Raw genomic sequence first — 21,722 nt, 5'->3', positions numbered from 1 at the left:
TGGTGAACTGAACAAGAGTAGTTTTGGTTGGTAAATGAGGGAAGAAATCAGACTGGAGAAGTTTGAGGGATGAGTGGAAGTTAAGTGTAGATGATTTTATACCAAGTCCAGGGAAAAGAGGACGGATTGGATCTGCAAGAGAGTGTGTGGAATAGGAAGGCTGTCTTAACAGAAGGAACTTGTGTGATGAGTTTCCATATTGATGACTAGAAGTCACTGATGCAGAAGATGGTATTGGAGAGTGGAGAGATGAGATATGTAATAGAGTCACATTTTAGGGAAGATTATAGGGATGGAGAGAGGGAGAAGATAACAAGGATGTGGTGGAATGTAATACAGAAATGTCTAAATCAGGGCAAGAGAGGAGGGGAGATTCATTGTTAGGCACAGAGAAGGGAAGTTAAAAGAATAGTCATCTGATGATTTCAAACTTATAGGAATTAGAAGACAAGGTCTTTTTTTGAGGATAAAATGAAGGTCAGTGGAATCAGGAGTGTGGAGAGAATAAAAGTTAGCTGCAGGGAAGAAAGGAAAAAATTCTGATTGACGCAAGATTTCTTGCCTGGAAAGATTGCTGAGCAGCATTGTGGCTTCACCCATGTGAGACATGACGCCACTTGTTCCTTCAGCGTAGAAACCCTAAACTTTCTTTAGACACATATCAAATGCCACCATCATTCTTAGGACCGGGGATGTAGCTCAGTGGTGCTTGTTTAGCATGTATAAGACCCTGAGTGAGATCCCCTGCACCTCAAAAAAGTTACCTTTCTTGACTTCCATGCGTATAGTTATAGCTCATAGTACTTAGCACAATCTTCTAATGCAGTAATTGTTTGGGTTTATTCTATGGATTTGTTTCTATTTATGTTGCTTCCACAGTGAGCTTATCGGGGTCTAGAACATGGCTATGTGTGTGCATTTGTTTCATTTAAATCATCATAATTGCCTAATAAGTGCTGACCAAATTGTGAGTATATAGGGAAGTTTTCATAAGTGAATGAATGAATTGCTGTAAGAGGGATGGAGTTTTCATCTGTATTGTGTAGATTAGGAAACAGAAACTCAAAGCCATGAAATGAAACAAGCCACCATCTCCCAGCCAGGAGGAGTTAGTGATGCCCTGGATTCTGGTAGCACATCTGGTTTTCTTTCTATCATACTGTGAATAAGGTGCTCTTGAGACGAGACTAATAATAATGATTACAATAATAAGTCTTAAATATATGGAAAATCACACATTTTCAAAATGCATTCAATATTTGATCTTTTTTGAGCCTTTTGATATGATTCAGACAAGGAAACAAGGATTGGTGAGATAAGATCTTATCAACAAATTATTCATATTATAGAAGATCAGGATATGAATAGGTGGGTATATCCTGGAGTCAACAGAGAAATATATGAAGTAGAATGCAAATGAACACCTTTGAGGGACTGGAGTGATCTGATGGGAAGGGACAGATAATCAATTCCCATTAGGAGGGCTTTAGGGGAGAATTTAAGATTGGATGATAGGACATAGAGAATCGGTGGAGGGTTTCCAGCTGATAAAGGGCGTCATGAAATTGGAATTTTAGGATGATTAACTAAAAGTGGAAAGTAGGATGAGTTGGAACACAGAGGGAGAAGAATGAAAATGAAGGGTTATGTACCCTAACCCCAGCAAGTCGGTCAACTGTGAGCACCGAGAGCGGAATTCGATGACCCAGGAGGAACAATGGGGAGGTGACGACAGGATGCGGGTCTGGTGGCGGGAGACACTGTGTTATTCATTTCACCAACACGAGTGTTGAGGTCAAAGTTGTCATTTTATACATGAATCACAGCTCCTCTAGTGCAGTGAGTTGATACTGGAGGGGGCCTAGAATACCACTGTGTGCTACTAAAAAGATGCATGCTTTGGAGTTGTTTTAAAATGTCGATTCATGATTCGTGATTGAGAAGAATCGCTGGACAGGGTGACACAGGCCTGTAATCCCAGCCACGCAGGAGACTGAGGCAGGAAGAGTCCAAGTCTGAGGCCAGTCTCAGCAACTTGAAAAAAATAAAAATAAAAATAAAAATAAACCCTGAAATCCCCTGTTGAAAGAAAGAAAGAAAAAAAGTAAAGAAAGAAAGGATGAATGAATACATACTCGTAAAATACATGAAAATGTGGAATATCCTCTGAGTACTTCTAGATAACAGCTACTAGAGTTTTGTGTTTTCTTTGTGTGAATGTGCGCATGATAATGTTTTGCATTCTGCTTCTTTCTACTTATAGCCATGTTGTGATCATTTCCCTGTGCTATTAAATAGTTTTTAACAAACATAATTACAGGACTCTGGTTGTAGTGCAGGGGTAGAGCACTTGCCCAACAGGCAAGAGGCCCTCGATTCCATCACCAGCACTGCAAAAATAAAACATGCAAACAACAACAACCCCCAACATGATTACAAGGACAAATGATGATAGATTAACATATACATATTAATATATATATATATATAAGATACATAATAGAAGATACAGGATCTCTGCATGCATATGTGCAGGATTTTATTTAGCATTATTCTTTTTTAACTTTTAGATTATGATTTTGCCATTTTTTTCTATAATTAACATCCTTCCTTGCGTGTGAATCTTTAATCAAGCTTTTACTATTTTCTAAACTTGGCTGCTAGGTACATATCCACTTAGGGATTGTAATAAACATTTCCAGATTGCTCTGTATAAAGGATGCACCAGTTACATTACTGTGTCTCTATATGTGAGTCCTGGTTCACACATCTTTGCTGACGTGAAAAAAACAACTACTATTATAACTCTAGAGCTCTCATTTTAAAAAAAGAGAGAAAATATAATGAGGACAAAGTTCAAAAAATTCTGTGTATGTTAGGGAAAAAAAACCCCATATTTTTGCTTCGACTTTCTTTCTTTGCTTAAGAGACTAAATAGTTTGTTATACCTATTATATATTTATGTTTTTAAATAGCTTTCAGTTGGGTTGTTAATGCTGTGCTATTGATTATTAAATATTCATTTTACAATGTAAAGATATTGAAGTTTGTCATATTTTTGAAAATATAATTTCATGCATCATTTGCATTAAGATTGTTTTTATTGCTGGTGACTTACTACCTTAAGCACTTATGTAATGATTTCTCTATTGGTTTTATTCTTAAAATTCATACTTCTCACTAAGGTGAGTTACATATGGAATGATACTTTTCTTTTTATGCTACTTGTTAAAAATATTTAAATTTATTGATATTTCTAAATATATTGGACATGTAATAACACAATCCCCTTTAGGCTTTTTTTTCAACATGATTTTGTTGATGCTTCCTTTATCACATACCACATCACTATTATGGGGCACAACGATCTGTTTTGTGTTTATTTGGTGTATCCCTTGGTCCATGTGAAAATCTGACATGTGAAAAATCTAATGCCAAATAAGATATCTAATGCTAAAATAGTATACTTACTTCAGATGTAGTATAGTAGGTTTGAAAATTGGTGAAGAATCTATGTGAAGTTCTTTTTTGATAGGAGTGGAAAAGTACCAATATAATAACTGGATATTAGCAGTATGATATTAGTAGGTTAACAGTGAATCATTTTCTGTTTTTGAAACCTAGATGTGGACATTATTTTTCATAAATGCATAGAACATTAATGTTTGGCAAAAAGTTACAATCACTGACTTTATTTCATATTTATTGATCTAGAATTTCATAAGTATAGTTAAATCTCAATTTTTATCAGGAAGATACAGAAGGATGAAAATCATGGTTTTTGAGAAAGGCAACCACCGCTTGTGTTACATCTGTGTTGAAATTGACCTCAAAAGTTAATGATTTTTTTTTTAGATTAGGTAGCACCTTAATATTAGTCTGATATAGAGTCTCATGATTCTAGATATTATCCCTATTAATTTATCTAAGAAAAGTAGCTCTGTGCTTCGTTTATCAAGTTCCTTTTTGTTAACCATTTAGTTATTTACATATATACCATGCAAATTAGTTTACCATCAGTGTTCATCCAATGACAATTGTGATGGCCATTGTCTTATAAGTTGGTTGAGGAAATAAGCCAGAATAGTCATACTCAAGTCTGAAAAATAAGCAGAATGATAACTTAGTGGGAATAGGTCTTTGGGTCTTATTGAAGGGCAAGTAGGGCAAGTAAGTTAGGAATACAGAAGAATTCAGAGTTTACTAGTGGGAATTTTTCCGTTTCCTCTTACTAAATTTTACAGTTTTTTTTTTTTTTTTTGTACCAGGGATTGAACACACAGGGGTGCTTAACCATTGAGCCACATGCCAGCCCATTTTTTAATTGTTTATTTTGAGACAAGGTCTCACTAAGTTGCTTAGGCCTTCACTAAATTGCTGAGGCTGGCCTTGAACTTGGGATCCTACTGCCTCAGCCTCCCCAGCCACTGGGATTACAGGCTTGTGCCACTGTGCCCAGTCAGAGAGAATAGTGTTAAGTTATTATTCCATAGATTATGTTATATCATATTGCTATATACTAGCTGGCTCACTTTGCAGTGCTCTCTTAATGCTCAGTAGTGACCAGAAGCTGGAACAATGGATTCTATTCTCTAAAAGAACAGGAAAAAAAAAAAAAAAAAAAAAGGAAAAGGAAAGAAGGATGAGAAGAGGAAGAGAGAATGAAGAAATAAGGAAGGACAATGAAATGAGCCAAACTTCACAAATTAAATTTATCTCCCATATTTCAATCAGGGTCAAAGTTTCATTAAAACCTGTAAATAAAGGAACAGAATATGTATTTTCCACATTAATCTTATGTGTTTATCGGCATGAGGGCAAGACCCTTTCAAGAATCCCTGTATATGCTTTTCTTATAATTCTTAGGTTGGGTCACATCATGGCCAAACCAGTCTAAGCATCAGCTTTGCAGACACTAATCCACCATAGTTAATAAGGGAATTGTATAGTTCTAAATGTCGTACTTGCAGATGGGCATTTTGTGTTCATTTACTGGAGATGCTGTAACAAATCACCTCAAACCTGGTGGTGTAAAACAGCAAAAACGTGTTCTCTCACAGTTCTGGAGGCCCACAGTCTCATCAAGGTGTCAACAGGGCTACTCTATGGGGGAATTATTCCCTGTCTCTTCCAGCTTCTGGCAGCCCTAGGTGTTCAGTGGCTTGACATTGCATTACTCTCATCTCCGTTTCTGTTTTCACATGACCATTCTCTATGTGTATGTGTGTGTGTGTGCGCGTGTGTGTGTGTTCTTTCTTTTCTAAGAAGAATTGTCATTGAACTTAGGGCCCACTCATAAATCCAGGATGATTTCAACTCAATATCCTTAACTTAATTGCATTTGCAAAGGACCCTTAGGTAAGGTCACATTCAAAGGACCTGTGTGTTTAGGACATAGACTTATCTTTTAGGGAGCCACCATTCAACCCATTATACCCATGTAGGCCATTTAGGATCCGATGTCTTGTGATGAGTAGATATACCCAACGTTGAGTTCTCTAACATTGATTTTGTGAGTTTATAGTAACCTGTTAACAAAGAAGAAACAGTAACAATTTCAAAGTGCTGCATCCACTCTGTACATCATTAAGTATAGAAAATTCTTTTCATGCCTTTTGTATTATGAAGTTCTTGAAGCCCAATCCCAGCATGTCTTTTAATGGAAGTGAGAGTGACCGTGAATTCTAAGTTGTAGTTTCCTGTTGTCTATTATAATAGCTGCTTTGATAATTTCTGGTGGAGATACCTTTGTTTTAAAGATTACATTAGGGCTGGGGTTGTGGCTCAGTGGTAGAGCACTTGCCTCTCATGTGTGAGATCATGGGCTCGATCCTGAGCACACACATAAAAAAATACATTAATTAAATAAAGGTCCATTGACAACTTAAAATATTTTAAAAAAGTAAAGATTACATTATTATAACATCCCTCTCCCAATCTTGAAAATCAGTTTTATATCATGAAAATATCTCACAGTAGTAAGAACATATCCAGGGTTTGTACAGAGATAAAAATCTCATCTCCTCTAATGAAGAGTCAAGTAAAAACCTCATATATAGATAGAGGTTTTCGTACATTTTAAAATATATATTTGTATGCTTCTATATGTAATTATACAGATAACTAAATGTTCATATATAAATAAATCAAATCAAGTGGCCTGTGTATGCTAGTATGCCAATCCCACTATGATTTGGGCATATTTCTATGTCATTTAGATTTTTTTTCCCCTCAAGACTTTTTTTTTTTTGGTGCTGGGGATCGAACCCAGGACCTTGTGCTTATAAGGCAAGCACTCTACCAACTGAGCTATCTCCCCAGCCCCTTTTCAAGATGTTTTAATCACATTTTAGTACTTTAAAATGAGCACAAACATTTTACCATGTATTGCTTTGAAGGATACAGTCCAATTTCCCCCCACCCAGAGAAATGTTTTAGTTGGTGTGATGCAGATTTTCCATAAATGAGTCTGTGGAAAGGAGAAGTCGCCCAGGTCTCAAGCAACAGGAATGCATCCTGATAACAGCACAGTTTTGGCATATTGCTAACATTTGTGGTGCAGCAACCTTTTTTTTTTTTTTTTTTTTATTCACCACCTTCTTCTAAAACTCTTTTTTGTGAACTAAAGGCTTTACTCATAGTCTGGGTCATCATTTCTCAGTCCCTCCAGAGATGAACGAGACATCAGAAAGGAGACGGGTTTTCCATGCTGTAATCAGTCTGCAGTCATTGTGTTTAATCTTTTCCACGTCGGGATCACAGAGGAAAAGGGAAAGTCTCCATCCTTCCCCATCCCTAAAAATAGCCCAACTCTTCCCTCACGTAATTCCCTCTTCCTCTCCCTCTGCACATCCACGCATCTTTGGTCAGCCTTGAGTCATGTTTGTAAACACTAGAAAGCTCTTTCTCTTCGTTGCCCTCTTGTAGTTGCTTCATAGTATGAACTTTTGGTTTTATTTTGATGTTGAATAATCATGGGTGAATGATTGTGAACAGTGCTAGACAAGAAATAACATGCTGATTAATACAACTGAAGGAGAGGTAAGGGGTTAGTGATAAGTTTTCTCAAGTTTCAAACAAGAAATTACTCATACATATACAAGATTGGGGGCAAAACTTTACCAATACTTAGCACGACAGTTTATGAAGCAGTGTTTTCATATCCACTAAATCTTTTGTTCTGGATTTTTATTTCTTTGTAAATTGGATTGAGAGAGTTGATCAAAAAATTAAAATTTAAAATTCATGCCATTCCAGAAGCATTAAGATCAGTGAGAGTTGAATGATATGTCTGTTTTTCTGAGTTTAAGGTACTATGTTAAAGGTACTTGTTTTCTTTGACTCTAACTTACTGGGGGTTTTGTGTGTTTTATCTCATTTAATCTTCATAGTGGTCCTGTGGAGAAGGTTCTAGTATTATCTTTATTTTATGGAGGTGGAAAATAAGGAACAGATGACCTCTGGATAAGGGGGGATTGGGAGCCACACTGAACAGCTCAGTCCCTGTGCGTTATTAAATCCTTACAGTGTGATTAGGGGTGTGTCGCTGCATATCGTAAACCCCCCAAAATAATCTGTTCCCTGCTGAGCTCCAGTGGCTGTGCAGTTCACCTTGGGTCATCCAGCAAGCTGAGGCAGCTCTATAAGCTGGGCAAAACCGGGCACATGGCTTGTCTATCACGATTCCCACCTCCCGCTCACTGTACTATACCTGGTTATCTCCCCGCTGATTTGTAAACTCTAAAGCTTCAAGGACACCTCTGCCTAGAAAATGGAAGCTACTCAAAAGTGACTATTGAGTGAATTAATAAATACTCTGAGAAAATAGTCTGGGTGTACTGCAAAATCATATTGCCACCTGTAAGTTTTTCATAGCATTTATAACACTTTTGAATTTGCGTGGTTATATGATTACTATCTCTCTTGAACAGGCTGTAAATCCCATAGTAACAAGAGCCATGAATGTTTTACTCACTATTAGGACCCAGCTCCTAGCATGGGATTTAGCTGCTAATGATTATTGTTGAATGGAGCAATTTGTGGACAAGAATAGTTTTTAAAATTTAAGATTCTAATGATGGTTTCCCCCAAAATCTCCTCTAAGAGTTTCCCTAATGCTTATTCTGTCTCTTGTCCTTTTCTTTTTCTCCTTTGTTTTCCTGTTTTTTTCTTCCATCTCTTATCTTCTATCATTATTTATTTATTAAATATTTGTGTGGCACTTAATATATGGTAAGTACTGTTCTAAAAACTGGGGAATGTTAATTTATTTAATTCTAATTGCAATCCCATGAGATATAGATTAGCAGTGCCATCATCCTTAGTTTATGTTTGAGGATACTGGAGACAGAGACATTAAGAAACATGTCCAAGGCCACAGAGCTTGCATATGGCCCCAGAGTCTGTGGTTTACACTATGTTTTGCTCCTTACTTCTCTCTTCCCCGAAGCTGCACATAAGTGGAAATGAGTTCCATTCACCACATCTCTCCATATGGATTCATGTTCTCTTTAATTTTTTTTTCTTCGTTAGGCACTAAGTCAGCTTTGATGCATAGACAACCCAACCTCAAATCTGCATTTCTTGCAAACATGCATTTCTTGGTCAGGCCACATGTGAACAACAGCAAATCAGCTGTGGTGGCTCTGCCCATGTGCCTTCTCTGCCTGGTGTGGAAGGATGATCCCTCATTAGGAAGGGCACCGATGTGGGGGATGTCATTCAACCTGCCACACCTTGAATGGGACTCAGGAAGCTCAGCTGGGTCTACTCTTGGCCATATAGCAACATGATCAGGCCAGAAGCTCAAATTCTTTTTCATAAACAAAAGGGAAAAAAAAGCTATTTAAAGACAAATATTTTTATAGTCATAAAATGAATTAATTTTAATTTTTTTAATACTGTGATGGAGATGATATAGGTTAAAACTCCAGTAAGAGTGTTCCTCATTCTGCATCATCAGACTTTTTCATAACTCCTAAGGGTTAAAAAAAATCATTTAAATGGTTATAAATACTCTAAATCCACCATATATATATATATACACATATATATAATTATCTATGATTATTTATATAAATATTTATCAGTAGTGAGTTTGACTGTAGTGTAATTTATTTCATAGAGTTTTAAGATTTATGGGCTTCTTGAGGGCAGGGTTGTTGTATGTTGTATACATGTCCTGGTGAAGAGCACTCTGCTGGCAGATAGTAGAATAAAAATAAGAATATGGAATGACAAAGACTGAGAATTCCCACTGCGTCTTTCTCTTTTCCCCATAGGAACTTCTACTTGCAGAAAAGTGGGCTAAAATGAACAAACTTCCCTTTCCAAAGATCGATCCTTACGTTTTTGATCGGGAAGGACTGAAGGAGTGCTATGTCTTTAAACCCAAGAATCCTGATGTGGAGAAAGACTGCCCGACTATTATCCACTTTGTTCTGGCCAACATCAACTTCAGAAAGTACAAGGCTCCAGGTATCCTTGGAATAATAATCTATTCCCTAAAACAGAGAACGGAAATCTGGCAGGAGAACAAGACTGCTATTAAGCTGATATGGAGCTGTTTCACAATGGCCCTGTTCCAACACTGAGTGCATCCCTTACCTTGATAAACAGCTACTATCCCAAGACTGCAAATATTTTTTTTTTTCATGAAGATCACTAAAGATCTAGAAATGGAGGCATTGATTGACTAGCCCAACAAAAATCTTTGATGCTTAATTCCAAGACCTTGGAAGGTATGCCTTCTGATTGGTTCATGCCCCTGTCATAAGGGATGTTAAATATTTTCAACATTACCCTTGTGAGAGAGATCTTATGAATAAAAACAATGCAGAAAACTCAGGAAATTCTGACCACAAAATTAATGTCATCTAACAACAAAACATGGCTAGCAAATTCAGCCCCATGTCCTATTTCTTGGAAAATAAGAATCAAGTTCAAGGAATAGCTATTTTGTTTGACCACATCCAAAGTAGTTGTTGACCTTCTCTGTATCCTAGAAAACACTGGTTAACAAAAGCAGATCTAAATACAGCTTGATAAGCAAGATGCTTAAGGCTCTAAAAATAATCATAGTATTTTAAGACCAGAAAAGGTAGTTTTTCATTTTGTGAATGGAAAGATAAAACAGGAAGGATGGGAAAGAGGAGGATGGGCAAGACATGGAGAAGCTAGTCTTTTCTAGATTTCTCAGGGAGAAAATGGTTCCATAGGGGTGGAGTTTATTGTGAGGCATATCTTGTCATGGAAGAACACTGGCTGGCATTTTTAGTTTTTAAGTAGTGGAGCACTTGAAACCTAAAGAGTTGTCTCTGTTAATCCTCAAATGAGCAGTTGGTATGTGTGAGCCCAACCTACAGTTGGGTCTCTATGGCTTGGAGACAGTGGATGACATTTTGTTTTGGGTTCTCCCACGAGAAGATTCTGAGAAAAGGGTTCAAATATAAGTAATTAGCCAGAAGGAAGTGGGGAAGTGATAGAGGGAAAAAAGGCAGATGACAGACCATGTGCTAGCAAACCAGCGACCACATAGGGAACTTGACCTTGCTGGGAAGGTCTTGGAAATTAAATAGAACCTTCCCCCAGGTACGGGAGCATGGTGTTTATGAATGCCCTAGAGTCTCTGGCTGACTGCTGCCTAGGGAAGAGTTATTTGTCAGGAGCTGTCTGATGGTAATGGGTAAAGCAGCCCTCCGCACTTTCAGGGAGAAGAAGAAAAACCTGAGGCACAAAAATACAGACTGGCAGTTGGAAGGCATCTATTCCTAAGACACAGAAATGGTGAGCCTAGGGATATTGCAGATCACATGGCCTCTGTGGAGCCTCCCAATGTTTTCTTCATGGTTATTAGTGTGTTTTATTCCCTGGGTTTTAGAGATATTTAACAGTTTTCAAAATAATGCCATTGGTGATGTTCTGGTATTTAGGTGTTCCAAGAGAAACCAATGAAGAGAAAGAAATAGCAGACTTTGATATTTTTGATGACCCTGAATCACCCTTTTCAACCTTCAACTTTCAATATCCAAATCAAGCATTCAAAAGGCTGCATGATCTGATGTACTTCAATACCCTGAATAATATCGATGTAAGTATCTTTTGACTGTTGATAATGTCAACTACTTTTCATAGCATGTGAGTTCAACAATACTTCTTTATATTTACTCAAAAGGAAAATAAGGTTCATGAATGACTACCCCAATTGAACCACTTACCCCTCATGAATTATTTCATTCATCTCCAGAAGAACCCTGCAAATCTTACCAATAAAGAGATTAATACCTCCAAATTGACAGAGTTCACATTTTAGACTATTATTGGATTGAATGGCAGTTAATACCTGGCTTTTTTCCCTATGTGTCTAGGATATTCCACACATGATAAATTATAAGGAATAAAAACAATGAAAAGAAACTAGGAGAGTAGGAAAGTGTATACAACCAGAAGTGTAATGAATCTGCAAAGATATCATGCCATGGTTTTGAATGAATTCTTGTAAGTCTTTAGTTGATTTTTGTGGATCTCAGGAATGTGACCAAATGTAACAGCCTGCCCTATTTTCAGACCTTGAGATAGCACGTGTGTTTTGCTTTAGAAACTCTAGAAACAAGCCGTTCTCTTCAGTATAAATCATTCTTATCACCAGCACATCTGCTGCTAAGATGTTGTGTCTGGTAAGATACTTCAGTGTAGAATTCACCATTTAGGAGCGCTGTTGTGTAATTGAGATCACTGGCTTCTGGTCCTAAATCAGAGTGTCTGACAAACAATTATCAGTTGTGAAATCTCAAGTTTGTTGGCCTTCTTGGATTTACTAATTTATCATTAGTAAAAACAAAACAAAAATAAATTAAAAATAAAAAAAAGGAATAAAGAGCAAAAGGAAAGAAATCAAATGGAAAGAGAAAGGCATCCAGTGTGATATGTCAGACTGTGGAGACTCTGAATGGCACAGAGAAACTCACAATATGTGCGTAAATGTTCTGATTATATGAATTTAACTGGATTTTATGAGCTAATGGAACTCTGGCGCATCTAGTTAGCTTGATTATTCAGTTTGCCCTGAGACTACTAGTGATAAAGTGTGTGCGACTGCAACACTTCATGTTTATGAATCATTCTTTAATTTTTATAACTGAATGAAATGTTTCCCAAGAAGCATCAGTTTCTACAACCCTAAAATTCTTTCTTCTCAGTCTGCATATGCAAATATGTGATTAATGTAAAACATTTTTTATCAAAATTTATAGCATATATAGTTTTCTTAACATTAGCATATTTATTCCTCCTTTTAAGAAATCTTACAGTGGACATCTGAAAGCCTTATGCTACATTATTTCTGTAGCAATGGTGAGGATTAAAGAATATTAAGGAAGTAATCAGTATTTTAATCAATGACATCAAACATGTATTTTGTAAAACCCCATGGTACTAAAGGTGAGGAGAGCTAAGGAATTATATCATAGTAATCCTATTTTACCAGTGTGAAGCCAATAAAATCAAAAGTATATATTCGTTGGGATAAATGTATTAAACTTGATAAGTCATCCTAGAAATGGAAAGAACTAGATTATAGGAATTTATAAATATCCTATTGAACTTGGATAACACACACATATATGTACTTACCTTAAATGACCATCATTTTCAATTCCAGTTAATATAAAAGCTGCTAAAATATTTGCTACAAGGAATGATACAGTTCTAGTTATCTATTTTACAAGAATTTTTCTAAGTAATTTTTGACACACAGATGAAGAATTGAAAGATTGAACAAAAATAGACTGAATTCCAAAACAACTCTCAACTTATAGCTCACTGAATATTGCTTTTTTACAAACCATTAACTAAACATTTTTATTTATTTTTAATTATTTTTATTTTTTTAGTGTCAAAGATTGAACCCAGGAATACTTAAACACTGAGCCACATCTCTAGCCCTCTTTATTTTTTATTTTGAGGCAGGGTCTGGCTAAGTTGCTTAGGGCCTTACTAAGTCGCTGAAGCTAGCTTTGAACTTGGGATCCTCCTGCTTCAGCCTCCTGAGCCACTGGGATTACATTCGTGTGCCACTATGCCCAGCAACTAAACATTAAATCGTTCTTACTGACATTCTGGCATGGCATGTACAGGGAAGGTCATGGGCTTTATATCATCTTTAAATCCTAGATGAGCCACTTGTGTGACTTTGAATAAGCTAGGCCAACTCTTTGAGCCTCGGTTTCCTCATCTCTAAAGCAGGTGAAATAGGACCTATCACAATGGCAGTAGTGAGTATTTAATCAGGTGATGTGTGAACAATGTCCTGCAAACAGTGTCTGTTCAATAAATAGAAATCTTATATTCTGTATCCCTGAAGCTCTGATGTAAATATATCCCAAGGCCTTTGCAGATGTTTAGAATTCACAAAGTAGGCAAGTTGGTACAGGTCATGACAGTCTAGCCAGTAAGAAGTATTTTTTTTTTTTTCAAATGAATGAATGTAGGCTTTCTCCTAAATCCATGACCATTGAAACTTATGTTCAAGTGATACCTCTGTGTGTGTGTGTGTGTGTGTGTGTGTGTGTACTCAAGTAAAACTTCCCATCTTTATTGACATTTTCTCTCTCCCTTCATTACCTCCCCCACACAGTTTAACCAAATTTAAAAATATATCAAATATTGATAAGTGACGGTATAGAAAGAACAACAATCCTTTGCTGAGGTTTGGATGCTCAGATTTGGACCTCAGCCAGATCTCTCATTCCCACGTCATTTGAACAGAGCCGAGATCTGTATTTCATGGCCTGTCAGAGTTGCTGGCAAACAGCAGACGCAGTGAATGTAAACTGTTAGAATGCAGAGTCACTTCTTTCCCAACCCCGGAAGACCGTCTTCGACTGAGTCCATGTCCACTGTGGCTGAACGTTTCCTCTTTGGTTCACAGTCTGACCTGAGTTTGCTCTGGAAACGCCTCCCTGTCCCTCCTTGCTCCCGTCGCTTCCATTTCTCCGGCCGTCCTAGCTGGCCGGTGTTGCCGATGCTCAGTTCCAGTTTATCTTTGGAGGACTTTGGCTCTGCTTTTGCTCACTTGCTGACAGTGTTCTGGGTTTCTCTTTAGCTTCAGATTCCTGCACTTACTCAATCCTCCGGAATTCCTTTCTAGTGAACATCGCCTCCATGCTTTTACAATTACCGTATCTCATGGTTTTTTGGTTTCCTTGTTAAAAACTCAATGTATAGTGACTTATACTGGTAGACATGTGGGATGTGGCAGAGGCAGAGGCTTTGGAGTCAGACCCAATTAGGTGTTCAGATCCTTGCCCCGCTGCCTCTTCGATGGACTATCTGGGCCTGTTATTGAACCTTTCCCAATTTTACTTTCTTCATTTGTAAGGGAAACGATGATATGTCTCTTATGGATCAAGATGGAATTTAAGTAAAATAATGAAACTTAAGGACTTGGCATGTGATAAGCACTTGGAAAATTGAAGCAGTTAATATAATTGTGACCATAATTATTTTTAGTGTCCATATTCTCTTCTGCTTTTAATTATAAATTAAAACTCTTTAAAAACAGTGACATGCCTTTTTATCCTCTAGAGAAACTGACCATGTTGCCTGGCACCTAGGATAAATATGCTGTACATATTTCATGATTGACTTACTTGGGGGTAGTGAGTGTCAGGTTGCAAGGTACTATGGCTGGAGGTCAAGGTCCTGACCACAGGAAGTCTACACATCATATGCTGGCCATGCAGTGTGACTGTACACTCCATGCATACACCACCACCTTGGTCTGGCGGGAACATGCCATCTGAGACTTCTTTTTTAGGGCCCGTTGATTTAGCAATCACAGAAAAAATATATTGCTTTCCAGTCTCACTTAGTCAATGGATGTTTAACTCAGAAGGGACATTCCAAAACCCATGTCTCAGTTTATTCAGCATATGCTGATCACATGTAAGAATGAGCTTTAAGACTATTTTCTCAAATAATTTTACAAAGTGTTAAGTAGTATATGTTATTTGAAATGAGGGAAAGTACATATCCAAAAGTACTGGTACTTAATACTTAATGATATTTCATCATCTTGATAAAAGTATCTGGGTACCAGTCGAGGTTCTTGTCTTTTCAAAAATAATTTGGAAGCTTATCATTACAAACCAGGCCCTAATATATTAGGAAGTCTGATCCCTTTCCTGTCCATCATAACAGGTGATAGCGCATGCCCTACACCAAAGAGAAGTTAACAAGAGAAAAGCACAAGCAATTTATTTGATCCTAGTTTTACATGACATGGGAGCCTTCAAAGATAAAGACTCAAAGATCAAGGGTGAACTCACCATTTATATTCCTAGGTTTCATGAAGCATGGATGGCAGTGTAGAAATAAGTTTCTACAAAAAGGATATGGCCTAGTGCTGATAGACTGAGCAGGGAAACCCAGCAGAGTCTGTCTGTTCAGGTTCTCAATGACCTCTCTCAGCATACTTTCCTCCTAGTAGAGGGCAGGACCCTTCTGAAGTGGGGTCCTATGATCTATTCTCAGATCTAGGTAGATAGAGAATTTCTTTATGGCCAGCTCTAGATAGAAAGGCAGGAGATGATAAGGCTTTCAAGGCTTGCTTTGGGGAAAAGAAGTTCTAGTTCCTATAACCCACTTAGGAGGAATTCCAGTCTCTGTGACTTGCCTGAGTGCAGTAGGCAGGGGAGACGGAAGCAGTAGAGAGGAAGAGGGGAGAACACTTTGCTTCTGAGATTCTTCTGAGGCCTTCAACCTGAGGTATTATTTTTTAAGCCCCAACAGGTCCAACTAATACTACACGTGATCTCTTTTGACCCCATTTATTCCTTAGTCCAACATGCATTTATTGCGTATCTGCTGTGCCAGGTGCTATTTTAGGTAGTAAGGATACAGCAATACACAGCATCAAAATAAAAAGAAAAAATTTGAATGATTAGTATTAGGCAAATATTCCTCCCCCCAAAATGCTTAAAACTCAGAAGAATTGCCTATTAAGGGAGTGGTTGTGTCGTGTGTGTGTGTGTGTGGTTAATTTGTGGGTGAAGAAATTGAGTCATGGATTACTTCAGCAGATGGTTGGAAGTCACGATTGTGGGGAACGGAAACAGTCAAAGGTCTTTTCTCATTCCTGAACCATCTGTCTCATAAGTGGCCTACTTCCCAGTGTTCCCTAAGCATAGCCTCCTTTCCAGGCAGGCCAACCAGTTCCCGAGGGTCTCCTCTGCTCCACAGCCTTCCACCTGCAGCCTGGCTCTGCAGTCATTCACTGGGAAAGCCCAGTCTGTCCTCCTCACTGAAATAAAACCCTGCCTGTCCTTCAGCCCCAAATGCCACTGGCCTCTTGAATTACACCTTATTCTGCATAATTCAACTTCAGTGATTGCTTTCTACATATTTGTTTGCACCTGTTTGTCACATACCTTGCAGGAGCTAAGTACTGGGACCAAAAATGACAAGGTGAACATCCCTGCTTCCATGGCACTTCAGTTCTTATGGGGAATGCCGGCATTAGCCAGCCAATTCACAGTCACTTAGATCAAAATATCTACTCGTATTTTCCTAGATTAGTAATTTTTTTGACTCTGTGAAGATTTTATTTGGTCCTTAAATTAGTTAGACTAACATAACCGTATTTGCTTGCAACAGAAATCTGCTGTATTTCCTAGTCTGCATGAAACTTCTGGATGTTTGCTGCCACTTGGGGCTCTGTTTTGATCCCCTGGTGGAGGCAGTCATCCCGGCAGGACTGATTAGTAATTTTTTAATTCTCTGTCAAAATACACCAGAACTTCTTCCCTTGGGCTGTGTGTGTGTGTGTGCTGGAGACAGCATACAGACCACCGTGTATGCCAGGAGGTGCTCTCTGACAGAGCTACACACCCATCCCTCACTTTTTATTTTCTATAATGAAAACTCAGTATTTGCTTATGGATTATTTATAATTTCACATTTTCAAATTTGTGCATGTTGGTGGAGGGAGATCAGTTTTCATGTTTTTAAATTTTTAAAATTATTTCTCTAATCTACCTTTTTTGCTGAAGATTCAAGGGAACTGGTTCAATGATTAGAAATCTATTGAATGGCATAAATAAAAAATGACATGGGTCCTGCTTAGGGACAGGAAGAGGGGATGGATAAAGTGAGATATGAGTGCTATTTATTGCTAGGGAAGGATTTGGAATCTCAATGCATTTCATGGGAAAATGAAAGAGGAAATTATATATAAATACTATAAGATGTCTGTAGTTCGAATTTTAAAAATTTGAAAGACTCAAATTTGACATAGTTCTTTGTTTGGGTTCACCCAGAAGCATGCCCCAAAATTTAAATTTAGCAATTTATCTAGTTTAATTTATTTTTACATCACCGAATTACTAGTCTCAGGAATTGGGTTATGTTTTGCTCTAATCTGAAAAGCCTGTTTAATGGTTTCATAGTATTGATGTGCCACCTAGTGGTCGAGCTTGCACATTGCATCTACATATGATTTTTGAGTTTTTCAGTATTATAAATGTTTGTCTTCCTTTATAATAATGACCTGTTTACTAGGAACACCAGTCGAGGTCCCATTATGGTAAATTCACTAGTTTATAATATTGATTTTGCTTATTGTTTTGGTGTGCTTTCACGAATTCATTATAAAGGAATTGCCAGAAGTTCATTTCTACTGACAGAAGTCTTTTCTATTTCAAAAACTTCTAAGTGTTTGGAAAGTAAAGAGTTGACTTTTATTTTGCTTTATGATTCTGTTCAGAGAGGATTGCTGTTTCTCTGAACACTGTAGAAAAGCAGAGACCAATTGATAAACTTGCTGACATGGATCTCTAGAAAACACAGATTGCTAAAGATATGGTAGGACAGTTTGAATGGCAGAATTGATTTGCAGGCTAATAAGCTCATTCCATCTAATAACTCCACTCTGTCCTACACCTGGTGTGCTCATTGCCTGTGTTCCTTATAACCTCGCTTCGAATTTAGAGCTCCTAATTGTCACTACTATCATCAACCTAAAATTAACAACATAAATAAACACATACACACATAAATAAATCCCCCTGGATCTCACGTAGCCAAGAAGTGACTGAGCCTGGATGCCTTTGGCCAAGTCTCTTTGATAGGTCTGAAGTACATCCTGAAACCACAGAATTGGTTATGTCTCCCTTACTCATGGGAAAGGAGGGTCAGCAAATACCTGCTTTACTTAAAAGACTCAGTAAGATTTGAGCCCATGTTCTTCAGATGATTTTATGTTTTATTTTTAAAAATGCATCTATAAGAATCTCATTTCTATGATGCATCCCTCTTTCCGGAATACGACTGCTAGCTGTTTGAAGTCGGAGCACAGAGAGGCCTGCCTGCTGGGCCAGATTTAAAGTCACAGCATGTCAATCACGTGTTAGTGCCACTGAGGTCTCTGGTCCCTCTCCCCCAGGCATTGGACCATGCTTGCCCAGTAAGCATGTGGGGATTGAAAGCCCTGTGGCACATGTCATCAAGGGGGGCCACACCAGCTCTGAGCAGGAGGAGGCCCTGGGGTTCTCAGCTGCTCACGCTTGCCAAGTGTTCCTACCTGTGGTGCATGGCTGAACAACACATAGAGAGTGCCGTAGTGTTGCTGAACAGTCCTTGGGGTAGAGAATAAAGGAACTTGTGGAATAGCCTTGTGTGTTGCCTCTGTCTCTAGTGCACTGAAAAGACTATATTGTTGATTGTTAAGATGAATTCCTACAGGGCTATCCAGGAATGAGGTTTCCTAATTTTGACAGGATCCTACAACAGCAGCAAGGTCCTGGTTCCAAAACCCATTCCCATTGCTCTGCAATAAGTGCTACCACCAAATTCCAAACTAGACAAGCTTCATACCAGAAATAGTATCATGACTACTGCAGTAGACATTCCTAGAGGCCATATTGCCTATGTTTTATTCTAGGCACCACTAATTTGAGTATACATAAAGATTATTCTGAGTAAAAAATAGCAGAACATTTTTCATCAATAAAATGACAAAGTAGGGGGCCTCCTAGCTGGAGGACACCCATGCTATTTTATTTGTCTAGTTGAGAAGTTGGGCAATTCTTCAGCAATGCCCGCTCCTCTCCCCACAAGGGGGCGTCTTCCTTGTGATCTTGCCCCCCCTCTTGTCAAAAAACAAACATAGATTTAGTGATTGTTTATTTTCTCCACATTATCACCTTCCTTGTGAGGGACAGAACAATCACAAATTCATCATGTTACAAACGCTTTGTTCTCAACTTCTTCAGCAAAAACCTGAACCTCTCCCTAGAGTATTGTTTGGTCTTGGGGGCGGGGCAGAAAGAGTAACTGAGTGTGAGTCTACGGAATGAAATGGAGGGCAGTAGAGTTCAAATATGTATGCACGACTTGGATTTTTCTCATTATATTTCTAAAAGAATACTCCGAAAAAGGACCAATTGGATTTTTTTCATTTTGCTCCTGCAGATGTTCTAGGGTGTTCATAGCAGCACTAATTATGTACCTTTTGTCTCCATTTGCAGGTGATAAAAGAGGCCATCGTTGAGAGCATTGAATATAGAAGACAGAATCCATTCCGCTGCTCTGTTTCCCTCAGCAATGTTGAGGCAAGAAGATTTTTCAACAAGGAGTTTTTAAGTAAACCCCAAGTATAGTCTGGACAGGGCAGTGGTTTCGGATGCTGCAGTTTGAAATTCCATGGTAACTGGATTTAAAAGCACAGTACAGAGAGTCATACTGAACAGAAAAGACTGACTGGTACAGGTGCAGTTATTTAGCTGCCTGAAAATGCTAATACTACGAATTTGTTAGGTGGACAAATGATGTTGTTTATGTAAAAAACATGCTTAGCGTCAGTTTCTGTTCGTGTGAATTTCCTGATGTAAATGTAGGGACGTATACCGTATTTTAAAACATTCCTCACCAACGTTTGTATGTGCGCTTTTCTTACAGATGTGGTTTTCTTTTTAAGATATTTAATAGTTCAGGAAGAAAGACTTGCCACTGTTTGTGAATGTTATTCACTGATCAGAAATTTTTCGTGCCATGAGACAACACTATTTTTATTTATATATGTATGTATACGTATATCAAATAAATACATCAGTCTGCAAAATTAGCAAGATAACTGAGTTTTGTTATTTTTTGTCCATTTTTTTATTGGTGCATTATAGTTGTACATAATGGTGGGATTTGTTGTTACATCTTCGTGCATGCACACAATAAAACAATATGATTGGTCAGTATCATTCCTCACTTCCTCCCTCCATCTGGTCCCTTTCCTCTACTCTACTGATCTCCCTCTGATTTTCATGAGGACCTCCCTCCCACCTTTCTCCTTCGTTTTCTTCTCTAGTTTCCACATGTGAGAGAAAACATAATGGCTTTGACCACCTCAGCTTTTGGCTTATAAAACTTCCTATATACAACATTTTTTTTTTAAAAAAAGCCCTACATCCATTGATGGACACCCAGGTTGGTTCCATCCTTTGGGAGTGTCAGAATTTTTTTTAATGAGATAATGCACTTCTGCCATGAAATATTTTCATATTTACTGCTTTTAAACACAAAAGGTGTTAATTCAAATTCAAATGTAAAACTTTTTACATTTGAATCATGATTGCTTTTCTTAAAAAAGAAAGCATATATAATCTTGTTCAGCTAGTGGTATGTATTTATTCAGTAAGTAGACAAAATATATCACCACTTTGGACATAACATTTTACTCTGCTGACATTGCCCCAGATTACTTATCCGCCAGCCAGAGCCACTGACACTAAGGGTGACGTGGAAGACTGGCAAGTGCCGTGTCAGGCTGGAAGAAGTGGCCTGCCTGCGGCTTCTGCAGGATCCGCCTCAGAGACCTTCCCGAGTGCACGGCTGCGGTTTCTGTCACAGTGGAAATCCTGGGGCTCAGCGCTGACATTCCAAGTCCAAGACGTCTTCTTCTTTCTTTGCTCTTGGTCATTCTTCTTTTCTTGCATTTTCTTCCTTTAAGCTACCCGTTTTTTCCTCTTCCACATTTCTACCTCTGAGGAAAGACAAAATCAAGACTAAAGGAGAAGTTTTGAAAGTTCCCTTTCCCCCAACCGACTGATGCAAATGACCAGTGAGCTCCTGCCCGCTTCCCTCAGGCGTGATGCAGGACCTGGGGCTCAGCAGTAGGCGGAACGGAGGCAAGTGCCCGCCTTGAGGACCCTGCCTCTTTGGTGGAAATGACAAACCATAAACACCACAGAAGCGCATCGGGCGTGTCAGGGAATGACGAGTGCCAAGGGGGAAATTACGGAAGGGAGGAGAGAAGAGGAAAGGGTTGGAGGAGTGTGATTTTAAGTCAGATTCGATTCCGGGGAGGTCTTAATCTGAAGGTGACATCGGAGTAGAGACGTGAAGAGCTGAGGGAGCAGAGCCTGCCTGCGAGGAGGGTTTAAGGGAAGGCCTTTCCCAGCAGAGGGAGGAGCCAGGCAAATGGACAGAAGTGGGGTACCAGCATGCTTAGGGAACCAGAGGGGACCAGTGTGCCCAGAGTAGAGCAGGTCTAAGAAGTCAATGTTATTTGTCCAAAATTTGTCAATACTCTTTATATTTAATTCACCCTTGTAAACATCCCTGTGAAGTAACAAGACCAGAGTGATTAAGTACGTCCTCCCAAACTTCGAGAGCTTCTAGAGCCAGGGTCCTATGACCTTGACCGAGTGGCCTTTACTTCCCAGTCTGTGGTG

At 38.4% G+C, this 21,722-nt stretch overlaps 1 protein-coding gene across 2 annotated transcripts in view; it reads left to right on the top strand.

Annotated features, from left to right (window-relative positions):
* The window catches only part of LOC306642179 (cytosolic phospholipase A2), a 106,120-nt gene extending 85,988 nt beyond the window's left edge, over window positions 1-20,132 (top strand). For both annotated transcript variants that reach the window (XM_079107740.1, XM_079107741.1), the window contains 3 exons: window positions 9,282-9,477; window positions 10,932-11,089; window positions 19,524-20,132. In XM_079107740.1, the coding sequence (XP_078963866.1) occupies window positions 9,282-9,477; window positions 10,932-11,089; window positions 19,524-19,655 (486 nt within the window). In that variant the 3' untranslated portion in view covers window positions 19,656-20,132. The remainder of the gene's footprint in view (window positions 1-9,281; window positions 9,478-10,931; window positions 11,090-19,523) is intronic.
* The last annotated feature ends 1,590 nt before the right edge of the window (window positions 20,133-21,722 follow it).

Source organism: Sciurus vulgaris, assembly GCF_902686455.1.
Source record: "Sciurus vulgaris genome assembly, chromosome: 12".
NCBI lineage: Eukaryota > Metazoa > Chordata > Mammalia > Rodentia > Sciuridae > Sciurus > Sciurus vulgaris.
Note: the sequence above shows the minus strand (reverse complement) of the source record. Positions and strands in the feature narration are given on the sequence as shown.